General features: G+C 42.0%; 1 protein-coding gene across 1 annotated transcript; it reads left to right on the plus strand.

Moving 5' to 3' along the window:
* Positions 1 to 100: 100 nt before the first annotated feature.
* On the plus strand, positions 101 to 20386 carry LOC115105807 (beta-1 adrenergic receptor-like). The gene is made up of 3 exons (XM_029628211.2): positions 101 to 2460; positions 3115 to 4558; positions 14748 to 20386. The coding sequence occupies exon 2, from the start codon at positions 3153 to 3155 to the stop codon at positions 4536 to 4538; it is 1386 nt and encodes a 461-aa protein (XP_029484071.2). The 5' UTR covers positions 101 to 2460; positions 3115 to 3152; the 3' UTR covers positions 4539 to 4558; positions 14748 to 20386.
* The last annotated feature ends 315 nt before the right edge of the window (positions 20387 to 20701 follow it).

A 20701-nucleotide genomic window follows, 5' to 3' on the forward strand; every position in this document is an offset into this window, starting at 1 on the left:
GCTGCCTGCATGTCTTTATTGATCCCCTGCTTCAGCTTTAATTCATGTTTAGAGAGAGAGCTGTTGTCACACATCTCATGAAGCATAATATATGGACCTTATTGACCTCTGCCTTCCACCTCTGTCTCAGCAGAAGGACATTTTCATCTCTGACTGATTGAAGTCCGTTTAATTCATTTGTTTGAGTTTGTTGAGTCAGCTCTGAGTCATTTGACTTTTTTGGATGTTTCTTCATTTCCTTCCAAATCAGACCATGTAGTTAATCATTTCACCCAGGCCCTCATACGCCTGCAGCCTAATCACAGAGAGTTGTGAGAATCAAACTCTGAAATGTTGAATCCTTTATAAGGGAAGATGTGGTAGTACCTGTTAATACTATGGGGTGGCGCCGTTACCATTCTCTGGTGTGGGATAAACTCAGGAACGAGTTAAGATTGATCTAAATGCAGCTTCTCTGTTTCGGGAAATCTTAGGTGGCTGGAAACATAATTTATAGTTTATTTGTTGGGTCTAAACTAAAGATTATTCCATAAGCTTTACAGTTGGTGGATCACTTCACTGGCTCTGAGAAGAGAGACCTTATACTGTTAAAATATTAAACTGCATGACTTTGGAAACAGTTCCATCATTCTATATGGTAAATTGTCTTGAATACAAGCTTTTGTACAAGTACACAGCCTTGTTGGGAATTTAACAGGAATTTCATCAGTACACGCATCTAGTTAACTTCATTCTATAAGCATATTTTGTGGTTTGTTTTCACAATGCCAAAGCTCAATGGGAATTTTGTGTTTTGTTTGGGTTCTTTTGAATCGTACCTGGGTTTTAGTGTTCTGTGAGGTTCCTATATATCAAGTTCCAAGTCCAGGCTGTTATACAGGCTATTGTAATGAACCTGATCAGACCACCACCCTATCACACCTACAGTCAACATCCTGTTGACACAAATAGCCAGAACAACACATTTCCAACAGGGTTTGGGGTCTGCAGCTGGATGATCCAGTGTTAACCAGCACTAATTACACCATGTCATGTCTCCACTTCACACAATATGGGGTCCATGCTGTACGTCCATCTTTATACCAGGTGATGAATACCCAGGTTGGTGTTCCATGTCGGGGTACAATTACCACTAAGACAAACATGTCTCAGAAAGGGAAGACAGACAGGCAAACACTTGATTTGAATTCCTCCACAGAGGAGACATGCAGCATGAAGCGTAAGACTCTCTAGTCTATTCAAAAGATTAAGAAGACAAAATGCAAGATTTTCTCTGCACTGAGAACTGCTGCCTAATTTAACGTCACTGCAGCTTAACCCCATGATGAGATGTGAATAGCTATGGTCATTGAATTCACATGAGATTATAAGGTCAATACCATCAGCAAAAAAATAAAACAATCTTCAATTTAAGTTTTTCAGTCACCGTGAGGTCTGAGGGGGGAAAGTCTGAACTCTTAAGGGGCGGCAGCGTAGCCTAGTGGTTAGAGCGTTGGGCTAGTAACCAGAAGGTTGCGAGGTCAAAACCCTGAGCTGACAAGGTACAAATCTGTCGTTCTTCCCCTGAACAGGCAGTTAACCCACTGTTCCCAGGCCGTCATTGAAAATAAGAATGTGTTCTTAACTGACTTGCCTGGTTAAATAAAGGTAAAATTAAATTAAGATAAGGGTTGAAAGGTCAGTGAAAATGGTGTGCCTGGGTTCTGTCTCTCCTCCCTGTGTGAACCTTCACACACTGACTTCTTCCTTCTGCTGGAGGCTATGATCTGGTCTTAATGGCCATGTACTCTTATCCCCCTGGCACAGCCAGAAGAGCACTGGCCACCCAGTGTTCCTGCCTTTCTAGGGAGTTTTTCCTAGCCACCATGCTTCTGCATTTGGGGTTTTAGGCTGGGTTTCTGTATAAGCACTTTGTGACATCTGCTGATGTTAAAACAGCTTTATAAATACATTTGATTTGAAATGGTCTGTGAGGAAAGTTTATCCACAGCCTGAACCTGAACCGCACACTGGTGGACTGGAGATAGTAACAAAAGTCAGGCATATAAAAGATCCATGGAACAGAAGTCAAAGTCTCCAAAAGCCAAGGCAGAAGAAAATGGGAAGAATCATCAGTTTGCTATCTGAAGTTTCTGAAGACTGTCAACCTATAGCATCAGCTTATACCATGGGAAAACTGGTGAAGACTTAGATGTTGTTTCATCTGTCATACAGAAAGCAAAAATAAGAGAAGCCCTTTTGCAATAGACAAAACCACAGAGTTGGCTCTGCAAGATACATTTAGGTCACACTGCATGTGCATGGAGAGAGATGAGCTAGAAGGCTGCTCTGCATGAGCAACTTCCGTACCAGAGATCACAACTTGTTGAATGTTTTGAAGTGGGACTGTTTTTTTATTATGTCCACCACCAAGGTGACATCAAACCAACAAACAAACTCTCCGGGAGCACCTTCACTCAGGTATGGTTGTTGTGATGTATTCACTTTTCTCTACTGATAGAGTTGTTATTATTGGCTTATTAGTTTATTTTTTAACAGTTAATTCATCATAATTAATCATCTATAATAGAGTCAGTAGAAAACAGATATACAGTGTACATATTAAAATGCTTGAGTTTAATAAATTGAAATGTAAAAAAAATTTGGAGGTACTAAAAGTTTACTTATAAGCATTATTTATTTAGGACGCTTTTGGATTATCCAAACCTTGCTTTTTGTCTTGCTATTGTTGTTCTCTTTGTCAAGAAAAAAACTGAACAAGGTCCAACAGTGGAGAAGACATTTTGCGGCAGATCTAACTTGTATTCTGCGAGCTGCTGCAGTTTGACAAACTTCTCCTTATTTTCCTTCGCCTTGATGATCAAGCCATCAAATCTGGATTCCACCTAGTCAAAGTGCTATGATGCAAGCATATTATGCACTTTGCTCATCAAAATCATATCACTTCAAGAATATAATGTAATACTCTGAAAGAACTGAAAGTGGATTAGGAGAGTAAGAGAGAAGCTATTGAGGAACAGACTGCATGCTTTTATTTCACCTGTTTGACCTGCTAACTAGAAACTGAGCAATCACTTAACATGTGATTAAATGATTCCCTCTCGTGTCCTTCAGGGCTTTCTTAGTGGTCGTCTTGACTGACTGTGTAGAGTATGAACAACCACAGTTCTGGATCGTACCACCCTCCGGCTGAACCATTGGTGATGCCTGTTCTGGTGGTAATTATCTTCGTGACGGTTGCTGGCAACCTACTGGTCATCCTCACCATCGCCCGCACCCTCCACCTCCAGACCACCACCAACATCTTTGTCATCTCCCTGGCCTGTGCTGACCTTATCATGGGCTGCCTGGTGCAGCCTCTGGGGGCCTCCCTAGTGGTGACGGGGGACTGGCTCCTTAGCGGCACAGCCTGTGAGCTCTGGACATCCATGGATGTCCTCTGTGTGACAGCCAGCATTGAGACGCTGTGCACCATCGCTGTGGATCGCTATATCGCCATCACACGGCCTCTCAGGTACCAGTCTCTGCTTGGGAAACGTCAGGCGTGGCTCATGGTGTGTGTGGTGTGGGGTGTGGCAGCCCTCATCTCTATAGTCCCAATCATGAGCCAGTCGTGGCGTGCTCATAACGACACCGGGAGCATGCAGTGCTACGAGGAGCCACACTGCTGTGACTTCATCACCAACATGCCCTACGCCATCGTGTCCTCTGTTGTGTCCTTCTACGTCCCCCTGCTGATCATGATCTTCATCTACAGCAGAGTCTTCCTCATCGCCACACGGCAGGTCAGGCTTATGAATGAAAACAAGCTGCGTTTCCTCAGTTGGTGTGACATCCCCCCATCAGAGTGTCAAATAGTCAGCCCTGGGAGTCCCAATGGCAGGGATAGGAGCATCACTGGCAGGGCTGTGAGTCCCACTGGTAGTATCACTGGCAGGGCTGGGAGCACCACTGGCAGAGCTGGGAGCATGAACAGGACTGGAAACAACGGCAGGGCTGGAAGCAGCTTCATTTTCGACTCCATACAGTGGAGAAGCCAGGGCCGCAGGCACACTCGGGTAACTGTCCTAAAGGAACACAAAGCCATCAAGACCCTGGGGATCATCATGGGGACCTTTACTCTGTGCTGGTTGCCCTTTTTTGTGTCCAACATCATTAAGGTGTTTGACCCAGATATCCCCACCAGGGAAGTTTTTATTCTGCTCAACTGGCTGGGCTACCTGAACTCAGGCCTCAACCCCATCATCTACTGCCACAGCCCAGAGTTTCGCTCAGCCTTCCGGAACCTTCTATGTTGCCTGTGGCTCTCTAAGGTGGGGCTCAACAGAGTCTTCAAGGGGCTGTGGACTAGTGCCATGTTGGAGGAGAGTAGAGCCAATGCAGGGACACACAGCTGCCAGGGCCTGAGACAGGGGCAGAGGCAGGGGCAGAGGCAGGATCAGGAGCATGGACTGGGGCAGGAGGGACTGTCTCTGCCGCTAACACACATTCAACACAGTCCAGACGGAATGGATGTCACTGACACAGCGACAGTCTGAGAGAAAGTCACACCTATATGGTATATACAGCATGAATGCACTAGCTCTATTTGGTTGATTGCATTGTTGGCTTCATCAAATTTACATGATACACAAGGGTTCAAAAAGGTTTTTTCGGCTGTCCCCATAGGATAACTCTTTTTTGTTCCAGAGAGAACCCTTTTTGGTTCCATATAGAACCCTTTTGGGTTGCATGTAGAACCCTCTGTGGAAAAGGTCCTACATGGAACCCAAAAGGGTTCTTCAAAGGGTTCTCCTATGGGGAAGGCAAAAGAAGCCTTTTAGGTTCCATATAGGACCTTTTTTTAAGAGTGTACAATTCACACATTTAGAGATGAGGAATAAGGAACAAATGCAAATACCTGTATATATATACACAGGTATCTGTTGGGTATCACTACGGCAACAGCTTCCAGGAACTAAACAATATTTACATCTTACAGTTATTCGGAAAATAAGCAAAAGGAATAAAACAACAAGATGTACATAACAACTGCCAAGTGGTACAGTATATATACATATACAGTGGGGAGAACAAGTATTTGATACACTGCCGATTTTGCAGGTTTTCCTACTTACAAAGCATGTAGAGGTCTGTAATGTTTATCAAAGGTACACTTCAACTGTGAGAGACGGTATCTAAAACAAAAATCCAGAAAATCACATTGTATGATTTTTAAGTAATTAATTCGCATTTTATTGCATGACATAAGTATTTGATGCATCAGAAAAGCAGAACTTAATATTTGGTACAGAATCCTTTGTTTGCAATTACAGAGATCATACGATTCCTGTAGTTCTTGACCAGCTTTGCACACACTGAAGCAGGGATTCTGGCCCACTCCTCCATACAGACCTTCTCCAGATCCTTCAGGTTTCGGGGCTGTCGCTGGGCAATGCGGACTTTCAGCTCCCTCCAAAGATTTTCTATTGGGTTCAGGTCTGGAGACTGGCTAGGCCACTCCAGGACCTTGAGATGCTTCTTACGGAGCCACTCCTTAGTTGCCCTGGCTGTGTGTTTCGGGTTGTTGTCATGCTGGAAGACCCAGCCACGACCCATCTTCAAATGCTCTTACTGAGGGAAGGAGGTGGTTGGCCAAGATCTCGCAATACATGGCCCCATCCATCCTCCCCTCAATACGGTGCAGTCGTACTGTCCCCTTTGCAGAAAAGCATCCCCAAAGAATGATGTTTCCACCTCCATGCTTCACGGTTGGGATGGTGTTCTTGGGGTTGTACTCATCCTTCTTCTTCCTCCAAACACGGCGAGTGGAGTTTAGACCAAAAAGCTCTATTTTTGTCTCATCAGACCACACAACCTTCTCCCATTCCTCCTCTGGATCATCCAGATGGTCATTGGCAAACTTCAGACGGGCCTGGACATGCGCTGGCATGAGCAGGGGGACCTTGCGTGCGCTGCAGGATTTTAATCCATGATGGCGTAGTGTGTTACTAATGGTTTTCTTTGATACTGTGGTCCCAGCTCTCTTCAGGTCTTTGACCAGGTCCTGCCGTGTAGTTCTGGGCTGATCCCTCACCTTCATCATGATTATTGATGCCCCACGAGGTGAGATCTTGCATGGAGCCCCAGACCGAGGGTGATTGACCGTCATCTTGAACTTCTTCCATTTTCTAATAATTGCGCCAACAGTTGTTGCCTATTGTCCTGTAGCCCATCTCAGCCTTGTGCAGGTCTACAATTTTTCACCCTGATGTCCTTACACAGCTCTCTGGTCTTGGCCATTGTGGAGAGGTTGGAGTCTGTTTGATTGAGTGTGTGGACAGGTGTCTTTTATACAGGTAACGAGTTCAGTTAATACAGGTAATGAGTAGAGAACAGGAGGGCTTCTTAAAGAAAAACTAACAGGTCTGTGAGAGCCAGAATTCTTACTGGTTGGTAGGTGATCAAATACTTATGTCATGCAATAAAATGCAAATGAATTACTTACAAATCATACAATGTGATTTTCTGGATTTTGTTTTAGATTCCATCTCTCACAGTTGAAGGTTACCTATGATTAAAAATTACAGACCTCTACATGCTTTGTAAGTGGGGAAACCTGCAAAATCGGCAGTGTATCAAATACTTGTTCTCCCCACTGTATACACAGTACCAGTCAAAGGTTTGGACACACCTACTCATTCAAGGGTTTTCTTTATTTTTTTACTATTTTCTACATTGTAGAATAATAGTGAAGGCAGTAACTGCTCATTTGGTCAAATTAGTTAATGTCTTTTTGCTACATTAAATACATGCTTAGTCATGTGGACAAGTATCCTGCCTATTGTTTTGTTTTTTGTTAACAGGAACTGCATAAAGTTACTGTGAAACAAAGGAAAATAAAATATTTTTTTCTCAGTTCCAATCTATGAGTAATTACTGCCTTTTTGCTTTGTAAGGCAGAATATTGGAAAGATTTTCCAACAGTTATGTAGAAATTCCCACATATGCTGGGCACTTGTTGGCTGCTTTTCCTTCACTCGCGGTCCAACTCATACCAAACCATTTCAATTGGGTTGAGGTCAGGTGATTGTGGAGGCCAGGTCATCTGATCTAACACTCCATTACTCTCCTCCAAGTAGCCCTTACACAGCCTGGAGGTGTGTTGGGTCATTGTCCAGTTGAAAAACAAATGACAGTCCCACTAAGTGCACATAATTAAATCATAACTTGATTACAAATTACGTCATAAAGGAAAACGTCCCGAGCGGGCGGAACAGATATGACAGCTTGTTACACAAAAGAAAAGGGGCTGGGTTTGAGTGAAAGAGCGGGAAGACTGAGGAACGAAGGGTGAAGCTGTGCTATCGTAAATACAGTATCTTATGCATTCTAAATTACCGCCCATTTGGAAAAGGAAAATGCAATAAATATTTGCTCTGAGCTGCGCATCGGTAGGTTGGTGGTAGATGGAAGGCCGTGTTGTCCAACCGAGTCATTTGTCCTTTGAAGAATGTCTCTGGTTGTCAATTGGATACGTTGTAGTAACGTCGTTGTGTGATAGACGGGATACTCTGTCTGTTCCTTCCTAAGCCTTGTTTGATTCTGCTGTTGCTAACTCAACGGCTAGGAGATATCACTTCTGTAGGGAATAAGAGTTCAAAGTTCATACCATTCGCAACCAAAGCTCACGCTGATGTTGGCTTCATTCTGTAGTTATTATCTGAACCATTCTGACATCGGACTGTCGTCCTCACGTCCTCGGAACAGGAGGTTACATTGTCATCAAGGCTTTATATAGGAAGGGAGAGGAGGGTGTGTTTGAAAAATTTTATAGCCCATGTCCCTTCACAGGGGCGGCTAAAAACATACCACTTTGTGATCAGGAGAAAAGGTACATTTCTTTGCCACATTTTTTCGCATTTTATTGCATGACATAAGTATTTGATGCATCAGAAAAGCAGAACTTAATATTTGGTACAGAATCCTTTGTTTGCAATTACAGAGATCATACGATTCCTGTAGTTCTTGACCAGCTTTGCACACACTGAAGCAGGGATTCTGGCCCACTCCTCCATACAGACCTTCTCCAGATCCTTCAGGTTTCGGGGCTGTCGCTGGGCAATGCGGACTTTCAGCTCCCTCCAAAGATTTTCTATTGGGTTCAGGTCTGGAGACTGGCTAGGCCACTCCAGGACCTTGAGATGCTTCTTACGGAGCCACTCCTTAGTTGCCCTGGCTGTGTGTTTCGGGTTGTTGTCATGCTGGAAGACCCAGCCACGACCCATCTTCAAATGCTCTTACTGAGGGAAGGAGGTGGTTGGCCAAGATCTCGCAATACATGGCCCCATCCATCCTCCCCTCAATACGGTGCAGTCGTACTGTCCCCTTTGCAGAAAAGCATCCCCAAAGAATGATGTTTCCACCTCCATGCTTCACGGTTGGGATGGTGTTCTTGGGGTTGTACTCATCCTTCTTCTTCCTCCAAACACGGCGAGTGGAGTTTAGACCAAAAAGCTCTATTTTTGTCTCATCAGACCACACAACCTTCTCCCATTCCTCCTCTGGATCATCCAGATGGTCATTGGCAAACTTCAGACGGGCCTGGACATGCGCTGGCATGAGCAGGGGGACCTTGCGTGCGCTGCAGGATTTTAATCCATGATGGCGTAGTGTGTTACTAATGGTTTTCTTTGATACTGTGGTCCCAGCTCTCTTCAGGTCTTTGACCAGGTCCTGCCGTGTAGTTCTGGGCTGATCCCTCACCTTCATCATGATTATTGATGCCCCACGAGGTGAGATCTTGCATGGAGCCCCAGACCGAGGGTGATTGACCGTCATCTTGAACTTCTTCCATTTTCTAATAATTGCGCCAACAGTTGTTGCCTATTGTCCTGTAGCCCATCTCAGCCTTGTGCAGGTCTACAATTTTTCACCCTGATGTCCTTACACAGCTCTCTGGTCTTGGCCATTGTGGAGAGGTTGGAGTCTGTTTGATTGAGTGTGTGGACAGGTGTCTTTTATACAGGTAACGAGTTCAGTTAATACAGGTAATGAGTAGAGAACAGGAGGGCTTCTTAAAGAAAAACTAACAGGTCTGTGAGAGCCAGAATTCTTACTGGTTGGTAGGTGATCAAATACTTATGTCATGCAATAAAATGCAAATGAATTACTTACAAATCATACAATGTGATTTTCTGGATTTTTGTTTTAGATTCCATCTCTCACAGTTGAAGGTTACCTATGATAAAAAATTACAGACCTCTACATGCTTTGTAAGTGGGGAAACCTGCAAAATCGGCAGTGTATCAAATACTTGTTCTCCCCACTGTATACACAGTACCAGTCAAAGGTTTGGACACACCTACTCATTCAAGGGTTTTTCTTTATTTTTTTACTATTTTCTACATTGTAGAATAATAGTGAAGGCAGTAACTGCTCATTTGGTCAAATTAGTTAATGTCTTTTTTGCTACATTAAATACATGCTTAGTCATGTGGACAAGTATCCTGCCTATTGTTTTGTTTTTTTGTTAACAGGAACTGCATAAAGTTACTGTGAAACAAAGGAAAATAAAATATTTTTTTCTCAGTTCCAATCTATGAGTAATTACTGCCTTTTTGCTTTGTAAGGCAGAATATTGGAAAGATTTTCCAACAGTTATGTAGAAATTCCCACATATGCTGGGCACTTGTTGGCTGCTTTTCCTTCACTCGCGGTCCAACTCATACCAAACCATTTCAATTGGGTTGAGGTCAGGTGATTGTGGAGGCCAGGTCATCTGATCTAACACTCCATTACTCTCCTCCAAGTAGCCCTTACACAGCCTGGAGGTGTGTTGGGTCATTGTCCAGTTGAAAAACAAATGACAGTCCCACTAAGTGCACATAATTAAATCATAACTTGATTACAAATTACGTCATAAAGGAAAACGTCCCGAGCGGGCGGAACAGATATGACAGCTTGTTACACAAAAGAAAAGGGGCTGGGTTTGAGTGAAAGAGCGGGAAGACTGAGGAACGAAGGGTGAAGCTGTGCTATCGTAAATACAGTATCTTATGCATTCTAAATTACCGCCCATTTGGAAAAGGAAAATGCAATAAATATTTGCTCTGAGCTGCGCATCGGTAGGTTGGTGGTAGATGGAAGGCCGTGTTGTCCAACCGAGTCATTTGTCCTTTGAAGAATGTCTCTGGTTGTCAATTGGATACGTTGTAGTAACGTCGTTGTGTGATAGACGGGATACTCTGTCTGTTCCTTCCTAAGCCTTGTTTGATTCTGCTGTTGCTAACTCAACGGCTAGGAGATATCACTTCTGTAGGGAATAAGAGTTCAAAGTTCATACCATTCGCAACCAAAGCTCACGCTGATGTTGGCTTCATTCTGTAGTTATTATCTGAACCATTCTGACATCGGACTGTCGTCCTCACGTCCTCGGAACAGGAGGTTACATTGTCATCAAGGCTTTATATAGGAAGGGAGAGGAGGGTGTGTTTGAAAAATTTTATAGCCCATGTCCCTTCACAGGGGCGGGCCACTGATTGAGCAGAGCCCTACCTTATGAAATCCCAAATCTCACATTTTAGAAGCTAAAATCACATTTCATCCCATCAAGAATAATTTCATATTCAAACATTTAAATTGAACAACAATTCCATGTGAATCCGATAACTCTGATGTGTAGACTTTCCACTGTAGAGTTTATGTCATCTTATTATTGATGAGAATGTCTCAGATGACAACCAAACTGACATCATATTCATTAAGTACCACCGCATATGTTCAATTGGTTGGATTACCAGAATATAGTTCATTTCCCCCCACCTTTTGATTTTCCCAGAATCTCTATGTTAACCAAAGGGGTTTGCAAATGTAACATCAGTAGGGTAGAGAGAGGAAAAAGGGGGGAAGAGGTATTTATTACTGTCATAAACCTACCCCCAGGCCAACGTCATGACAATAGGCAGATTAAACTTTTTCAATTCAACCATTATTGGGTTCAAATACACATTTAGATTTGCGTACAGCCATCCACAACAACCCAAATCAATAAGCCGCAAATAGCTAATTGAGAGAGAAATAGTGTGATTCACATCAATGCGATATGTAGATATCAATAATAAGTTATATCCGTATCGCAGTAGACTACACCACTGCTGTCATCATTACCTCCAAAAGTTTTTTTCAAATTGGATAATCTTTGAATGCCGACAGCAGTCGGACAGCAGTCGCTCCATTGGAAGACATACTGTAGCTTGGACTATAGCATGCAAAAATGTGTTCCTTCCTCTTTCCCCGCGATCCATCAAACACATTGGTTGTGTCATCATAGGGGTCTCTGACTTGTGGTCAATCTCTGCTGAGGTGGAACAAACTTAAACTTGTGCCTTTTGTCAATGCTGATTTGAATGTCATTGAGAAAACAGAAGTGTCAAAGATTTTTTTTTCGCAAACATCGTTTCTTAATTTAAAAGTAATCCTCGAAGTAATCCTCTAGTTTTTCAAAGTATCTGTAATCTGATTACAATATTTCTGCTAGTAATGTAACGGATTACAGTTACCGTTTTTTGTGATCCCTTACATGCAATGGATTACATGTAACCTGTTACTCCCCAACACTGGAGATACAGTAACTGTGGATGGATCAACAACAAGTGTAGTTACTCCACAATACTAACATAAATTACAGAGTGAAAAGAAGGAAGCCTGTACAGAATACAAATATTCCAAAACATCCTGTTTGCAATAAGACACTAAAGTAATACTGCAAAAAATGTGGCAAAGAAATGTACCTTTTCTCCTGATCACAAAGTGGTATGTTTTTGCAAATCCAACACAACACATCATTGGGTACCACTCTTCATATTTCATATACAAATCTGGGGAAGGACACCAAAACATTTTTGCAGCATTGAAGGTCCCCAAGAAAGTGGCCTCCATCATTCTTAAATGGAAGAAGTTGGGAACCACCAAGACTCTTCCTAGAGCTGACCGGCTGGCCAAACTGGGCCATCGAGGGAGAAGGGCTTTGGTCAGGGAGGTGACCAAGAACCTGATGGTCACTCTGACAGAGATCTAGAGTTCCTCTGTGGAGATGGGAGAACCTTCCAGAAGGACACCCATTTCTGCAGCACTCCACCAATCATACCTTTATGGTAGAGTGGCCAGACGGAACCCTCTCCTCAGTAAAAGGCACATGACAGCCTGCTTGGAGTTTGACAAAAGGCACCTAAAGGACTCTCAGACCATGAGAAACAAGATTCTCTGGTCTGGTGAAACTAAGATTGAAATCTTTGGCGTGAATACCAAGCATCACATTTGGAGGAAACATGGCACCATCCCTATGGTGGAGCATGGTGGTTGTAGCATCATGCTGTGGAGATATTTTTCAGCGGCAGAGACTTGTCAGGATCAAGGGATAGATGAACGAAGCAAAGTACAGAGAGATCCTTGATGAAAACCTGCTCCAAAGCGCTCAGGACCTCAGACTAGGGCGAAGGTTCACCTTCCAACAGGACAACGACCCTAAGCACACAGCCAAGACAACGCAGGAATGGCTTTGGGACAAGTCTCTGAATGTCCTCGAGTGAACTACATAGAGCCCGGACTTGAACCCGTTTGAACATCTCTGGAGAGACCGGAAAATAGCTGTGCAGTGACGCTCCCCATCCAACCTGACAGAGCTTAAGAGGATCTGCAGAGAAGAATGGGAGAAACTCCCCAAATACAGATGTGCCACGCTTGTAGCGTTATACCCAATAAAATGTGAGGCTGTAATCGCTGCCAATGGTGCTTCAACAAAGTACCACTTGAAGGGTCTGAATACTTATGTAAATTTGATATTTCAGTCGTTTTTTTTTATAAACATTTGCAAAAATTCTAAAAACCTGTTTTTAGGGTATTGTATGTAGATTGATGAGAGAATATACATATATATATACAGTTGAAGTTGGAAGTTTATACACTTATGTTGGAGTCATTAAAACTAGTTTTTCAGTCACTCTACAAATTTCTTGTTAACAAACTAGAGTTTTGACAAGTCGGTTAGGACATCTACTTTGTGCATGACAAAAGTAAGTTTTCCAACAATTGTTACAGACAGATTATTTCACTTATAATTAATTCACTGTATCACAATTCCAGTGGGTCAGAAGTTTACATACACTAAGTTGACTGTGCCTTTAAACAGCTTGGAAAATTCCAGAAAATGAAGTCATGGCTTTAGAAGCTTCTGATAGGTTAAATGACATCATTTGAGCCAATTGGAGGTGTACCTGTGGATGTATTTCAAGGCCTACCTTCAAACTCAGTGCCTCTTTGCTTGACATCATGGGAAAATCAAAAGAAACCAGTCAAGACCCCAAAAACAAAATTACGCAAGTATAAACACCATGGGACCACGCAGCCATCATCCCGCTCAGGAAGGAGACGCATTCTGTCTCCTAGAGATGAACATACTTTGGTGCGAAAAGTTCAAACCAATCCCAGAACAACAGCAAAGGACCTTGTGAAGATGCTGGAGGAAAGAGGTACAAAAGTATCTATATCCACAGTGAAACGAGTCCTATATCGACATAACCAGAAAGCCCGCTCAGCAAAGAAGAAGCCACTGCTCCAAAACCGCCATAAAAACGACAGATTATGCTTTGCAACTGCACATGGGGACAAAGACCGTACTTTTTGGAGAAATGTCCTCTGGTCTGATGAAAAAATAGAACTGTTTGGCCATAATGACCATCATAATCTTTGGAGGAAAAAGGGAAAGGCTTGCAAGCCAAAGAACACCATCCCAACCGTGAAGCACAGGGGCGGCAGCATCATGTTGTGGGGGTGCTTTGCTGCAGGAGGGACTGGTGCACTTCACAAATAGATGGCATCATGAGGTAGGAAAATTATGTGGATATATTGAAGCAACATCTCAAGTCATCAGTCAGAAAGTTAAAGCTTGGTCGCAAATGGGTCTTCCAAATGGACAATGACCCCAAGCATACTTCCAAAGTTGTGGCAAAATGGCTTAAGGACAACAAAGTCAAGGTATTAGAGTGGCCATCACAAAGCCCTGACCTCAATCCCATAGAAAATGTGTGGGTAGAACTGAAAAAGCGTTTGCGAGCAAGGAGCCCAACAATCCTGACACAGTTACACCAGCTCTGTCACGAGGAATGGGCCAAAATTCACCCAACTTACTGTGGGAAGCTTGTGGAAGGCTACCCGAAACATTTGACCCAAGTTAAACAATTTAAAGGCAATGCTACCAAATAGTAATTGAGTGTATGTAAACTTCTGACCCACTGGGAATGTGATTAAAGAAATAAAAGCTTAAATAAATCATTCTCTTCTATTATTCTGACATTTCACATTCTTAAAATAAAGTGGTGATCCTGACTGGCCTAAAACGGGGAATTTTTACTCTGATTAAATGTCAGGAATTGTGATAAACTGAGTTTAAATGTATTTTCCTAAAGTGTATGTAAACTTCCGACTTCAACTGTATATATATGTATATATTTTTTTTATCAATGTTTGAATAAGGCTGTAACGTAACAAAATGTGGAAAAATTCAAGGGCTCTGAATACTTTCCAAATGCTCTGTAAACACATGTCAAATGTACCATGATTTAATTGTGTGTGTGTGTGTGTGTGTCTGTGTGTGTGTGTGTGTGTGTGTGTGTGTGTGTGTGTGTGTTTGTTTGTCTTGTTTGTTTGTTTGTTTGTTTGTTTGTTTGTTTGTTTAACCAAACACGATTTTCTGGTTTATCTTCAAGTAGACTCTGCGTTCCAGACAGGTGGATGTTCGCTTTCTCAAGCATGATGACAGGCTGAATATTCTCTCCACAAACGCTTGGGATGTAGGGGCAGAAACCAGATCCAGCACCACAGGGTAGAGCTTTGGATAAACAGCCATCCTTGCCTGACAAAACTGGAGACTTAAATCTGTAACCATGCCCCATTTACCTCTTCCAGGTATTTCCGCAGCTCACACGGGGCACTTAATTCCCTGCCAGGTTGACCCTCCCCCTAAGACACAATCTTTGATGCAACAAAGCCATATTTCTGAAGAACTGTGGTCGAGATGCTTGCTGGATTCAAGTTGCTGGCACCTTTGGGGGTCCTGCCGCTCCACGGCTGTACTCTCTGATTTACTGAAGTACAAAGACTCTGCTTCCCTCATCAGTGGCTCCATCTCTGTTGAGCAAAGTGCCAGAGACACTCTTGGGTCCATCAAGCAAGCTGCTGCAGGGGTTGGATCGAAGTTGGCTGCCAGAGGATTCAGTTTGAAGTTGGTCGATGTAGATTGTAAACAGCTCCAGCAACTTCACAAGCTGCTCTAGCTTGCCCCAGTCAAGCTCTGTGCTCGCCCTCGGATTTCTTCCATTAGCTAGTGATAGCTAGTGATGATGATGCACAAACTAGGCCTATTTGAAATATTTGCATCTAACTTGCAGCATTTACCCACCATATTTACAAGCTCAAAAACCCCATTAGAAAAAAACTAAAACTAAACATAATTTATGATGGTTTTTATTTTATTTTAGTTCAATTTGCAGTCAAATATAGTACTTTCAGTACATGCTTTTCATTTTAATTTTTACTTTAGTTTACTAAATAGTTATTCAATTTGAGTGTTTATTTTAGTTTCAGTTTTCATTTAATAGAATAACCTTGGTACCAATATTGTAGTTACACTGCATTGTGCATGTCAATAATTTTAGTGCCACTATATTACCGGTACATATCTTAGCATTCTAATAAAGGAAGTGGTTGAGTGCTGAGAATGTTAAATACATCAACTTCCCACGCCTCAATATGTGTATGTGGGTGGTTTGTGCAGTCAGTGGACTTGAACAGTGGGTGAGTTTCAGTTGATAAACCACAGTAGTTCTGTTTGTCCCTTCAGTGCCACCTGGGCATGTGCAGTGTATATACAGTGGGGCAAAAAAGTATTTAGTCAGCCACCAATTGTGCAAGTTCTACCACTTAAAAAGATGAGAGAGGCCTGTAATTTTCATCATAGGTACACTTCAACTATGACAGACAAAATGAAAAACAAAATCCAGAAAATCACATTGTAGGATTTTGAATGAATTTATTTGCAAATTATGGTGCACCACAATTGGTGGCTGACTAAATACTTTTTTGCCCCACTGTATAACAGGCTTAACAGACATAAGAAAACCCTGTAGGGCCAATGAACTTTGTGTTTTCGTAAGGGTATAAAACTAATCTTTCATTTGGAAGCAGGGAATATCACTACTTTGCTGATAAGTACTGTAAGTAATTGTCAAGACCTGTTGGGGGGGAATATTTGGAAATCCTTTGTGTGATCTGTTATTAAAGGTGTGTATTTGTATTTATTATTTATTAAGGCAGCAGCTACTCTTCCTGGGGTCCAGCAAAATTAAGGCAGTTATACCATTTTTAAAAAATTACAACACATTGCACAACAGATTTCACAACACATTAAGTGTGTGCCCTCAGGCCACTACTACTACCACATAAATATGTAGTAGTAGAGTAGTGGCCTGAGAGCACACACTACAATATCTACAACACAAAATCCAGGTGTACATGTGTATATAGTGCGTATGTTGTCGTGTGTGTGTGTGTGTGTGTGTATGTTTGTTCACAGTCCCCTCTGATCCATAAGGTGTATTTTTATCTGTTCTTTTATCTCTATCACATGGTGTTCAGATATGAGCCTCTCTATCTATACCTATATACATCAGAGTATCTGAGAGAAGTTTTCATACATTCAAACTAAAAACACCACAACTTTCCGTTTATTCTGAGCATCGATTTCTAACACCAGGGATCAGACAGAATAATGTTTGTTAGTTATAGCTGTGAGTACATCTTGTTTTTGTTGTGCTCTCATATAGTACTAATTGGGCACTCACTACTCTGTGGTTTGGATCGTACTGTAGATCAGAGGAAACCCTGTCTAGTTAATTTCTAGAAGTTTCATTAGGCCACTAGACTAGTTAGCTGCAGAATGCCTTGAGCATAGCAGAAGAGGTATCGATCGAGACAACTTACAACACAGAGTCATTTTATTCTCTTCATAATGACAGCATGTCTAATGTATGTGAGAAACATTTAAATGATTATACACTGTCACAGACAATTGTCTAATTTTGAAATTGTGATAAATAATTTGAGAATAGGCAACAAAAGTTAGTTTACATTAATTGGCAGTACATGTTTCATGAGAGCAGTCTTTCCAAGGATGTAGATACATCAATGCCACTATTACAGCGTTGCCAATATTTGTCACGATCGTCTAAGGCGGAAACAGTGGACCAAGGTGCAGCGTGGGGAGCGTACATACTTCTTTATTTTAAGCTGTCGCCAACAAAACAATAAACATCAAATGAATACGTGAAACCCACGTAGTGCTCACAGGCAACTATACATGGACAACTACCCACAAATACATGTTGGAAAAATGTTACCTAAGTATGGTTCTCAGAGACAACAATAGACAGCTGCCTCTGATTGAGAACCACACCTGGCCAAACACACAGAAATACAAATCATAGAACAAGGAACATAGAATGCCCACCCAAATCACACCCTGACCAAACCAAAATAGAGACATATAAAGCTCTCTACGGTCAGGGCGTGACAATATTAATGTGCTATGTCTTTTAGAATGATAATTGAGCTGCATTACAAGGTCCACTTAGGAATGGGAGTGTGAAGGGTGGAACAAGGATAAATGTAGTATTCAAATCATATTTGACAGAATGACAGCAGAGTTATCACAGGCACTAAGTCTGATGTTTGCTGCCTGGTCAAGGCAGAATGTAAGCGACTGGAGTCAGACAGGGAAATTAACTCTCCAAAGATGAACTGTTGTTATAGGCTGGGTGGTTTGACAGTATGGCATGATACTGCAGTCAATGAATTACCAGCCAGCCAGTGATACAGTGTATGTTGGAATTAACCTGAATATTAGATTGTATGAAAGGTCAATTGCAATAGTAAAGGTTATACAAGTATGTTGAATGATTGCACTTGCTGTTTTGGAAAATATTAGAATGTATAAGATGTTATGTGTGTCATAGATTTGTCAATGTGTTAATTGTCCATTGTTTTCCACAGAGTACATTTAATATCTACAGAAGTGCAAATACACAGGGGCGGCAGGGTAGCCTAGTGGTTAGAGCGTTGGGCTAGTTACCAAAAGGTTGCAAGTTCAAATCCCTGAGCTGACAAGGTACAAATCTGTTGTTCTACCTCTGAACAAGGCAGTTAACCCACTGTTCCTAGGCTGTCATTGAAAATATGAATTTGTTCTTAACTGACTTACCTAGTAAAATTTCTGTATAATTACTCAATACCATGTGAAAATGCATACAAACAATAGATGAGCTGGAACATCTTACAAAACAATTAAGAATTTTATTGTTAGATTAATAATTTGATGAATTAGATGATACAACATAAAAATAACTATTCTAGTGGTGACTGAAATCTGTAGCCTATAGAGTGAGTAGCTTAGATAGCTCATTTAGAAAATGGGATTGTCCTTTTCTCCCCTTTTTAACATTACAAGTAACAATGGAAATCAACAACTCTGTCTGTCTTCATCTGTTTCTTTCTTGTAAGCATTTTTCCACCCTAGAGTCTGAGACCTTGTGGAAATCTGTGTTAGAGTGGAAGAATGTATGACAATTTAGCATTCGTTAAAAATACATAATGACAGCTGGAATTATGTATGATAAAGTATCTCTACCTCTATTTTCCAACATTGCATCAATTAATCATCAGTTCAATCACTGCAGTATTTGCCAGGGTCATACAACCAATGGCTCCAAGACAAGTAATGAGTGGGCTAAAAAACATCAGTACTAAAAGCCTGCAACCCATCTGTTCAATCATCAATCCATCTGCGTCCGACGTTACAACACTGCTTTACGAGCTGTGAGTAAGTTTACTTATGGGGGGGGGGGGGATTTGACCAACACTATGCTAATGTCTTATTTTTCCACTACTCCCAAGATTGTTTTGGACAACTGAGCCTTTAACAAGATTGTGAAATGTTAGGCTGCCACACCACCTCCTCCAGATTTGACCACCATTCTCAGAATGTGAGCACATATACAATTTCACCATGGGGTGGTGCTTAAGAGTATGGCTTTGCCATACTGGTATCTGTACCAGTATAGCGTCTGTGACAGCATGGGCAGCACCGTTTTGAGTCCCACCCAGTTGGCTACATTAAAATGGCATGCCCATGCAAGGCATGCCCATGCTAACACGGCCTATTGGCCACTAGAGGCCTCTATCATTCTCTATGGGCTTTGCCCATTGAGTTGAGCTTGCAATGGTTGTTGGCCTCTACACAGATGTACTATCTTAATTTGATCACTCTGTTACAACAGATAATTTTCCTGTGCAGCAGGAAATGCACATTTTAGGGTATTCAAGGTTTAAAAAGGTTTCTAAAGTTTGTAATTTCCACTTTAAAATGTCAGACTTGATTTATCCTAACTAAATATGTATTGAGCCCTACAAAAATGTCAGTTAATTATAATACAAATAATAATTCACACGTCCTTTTAAGGGGTTGTTGTTACAGTGTAATTACATGTGTAACTACACTGTAAAAAGTATTGTAGTTAACTGTAACAACTCGTAGAAACAATGTAATAACAACATGTAATTGGTAGTAATTACTGTCACGACTTCAGCCGAAGTTGGTCCTTCTCCTTGTTTCGGGCGGCGTTCGGCGGTCGAAGTCGACGACCTTCTAGCCACCGCTGATCCACTTTTCATTTTCCATTGGATTTGTCTTTTCTTCCATCACACCTGGTTCCAATTCCATCAATTACATGTTGTGTATTTAACCCCTCTTTAACCCTTTCCTCCTGCTTGGTGTGCGCCCAGTGTAAGGCTCCTAGGCACCTGCCCAGTGGTAAGCTACACCCCTTACCCATTCCACAGCGGCCTTGGTTGCACCTGTCGGTGGATTTTCTGACTGATCTTCCACCCTCACAGGCTAACACCGCGATCCTGGTCGTTGTGGATCGCTTCTCTAAGTCCTGTTGTCTCCTCCCTCTGCCTGATCTCCCTATGGCCCTACTTGTTTACACATCTTCTGGCACTACGGGGTGCCTGAGGATATAGTGTCTGATCGGGGTCCCCAGTTCACGTCTAGAGTCTGGAAGGCGTTCATGGAATGTCTGGGGTCTCGATCAGCCTTACTTCCTTACATGTTACATGTTACAGCCTTACATGTTGTGTATTTAACCCTCTGTTTCCCCTCACGTCCTTGTCGGTAATTGTTTCTTGTAGTGCTTATGCACGGTATTCTGGTATTTACCGGGTTTTGTTTGACCCATTTATTGTATTGTTCTGTTGACGGTGGTTTATGGATATTAAATGACACTGTTGTAAATCAGTTTTCGCTCTCCTGCTTCTGACTTCTCTGCCGCCAGTACGCACCTCACCACAAATTACTGTCTGTAACTACAGAAGTGTAGCAACAAATTCTTGTTATCATGTATGTTACAAATGGACAGGTTTCCACTAAAATCACCAACTTACTTTTCGGGGTTTTCTCAGCTGCATCCGATTCATTAACAAGTGTGACTGAGGTTGGGATCCCTTGTGGTTGTGCTGGGTGTCTGGGAGATTATAGCCTATGCTATTATGGCCTACCCATGAATGTGAACTGCTGAAGATATATCGCCAGTCAAAGTTGTTGCTAGCACTT

This window comes from Oncorhynchus nerka, linkage group LG22, assembly GCF_034236695.1.
Source record: "Oncorhynchus nerka isolate Pitt River linkage group LG22, Oner_Uvic_2.0, whole genome shotgun sequence".
In the NCBI taxonomy this organism is placed as follows: domain Eukaryota; kingdom Metazoa; phylum Chordata; class Actinopteri; order Salmoniformes; family Salmonidae; genus Oncorhynchus; species Oncorhynchus nerka.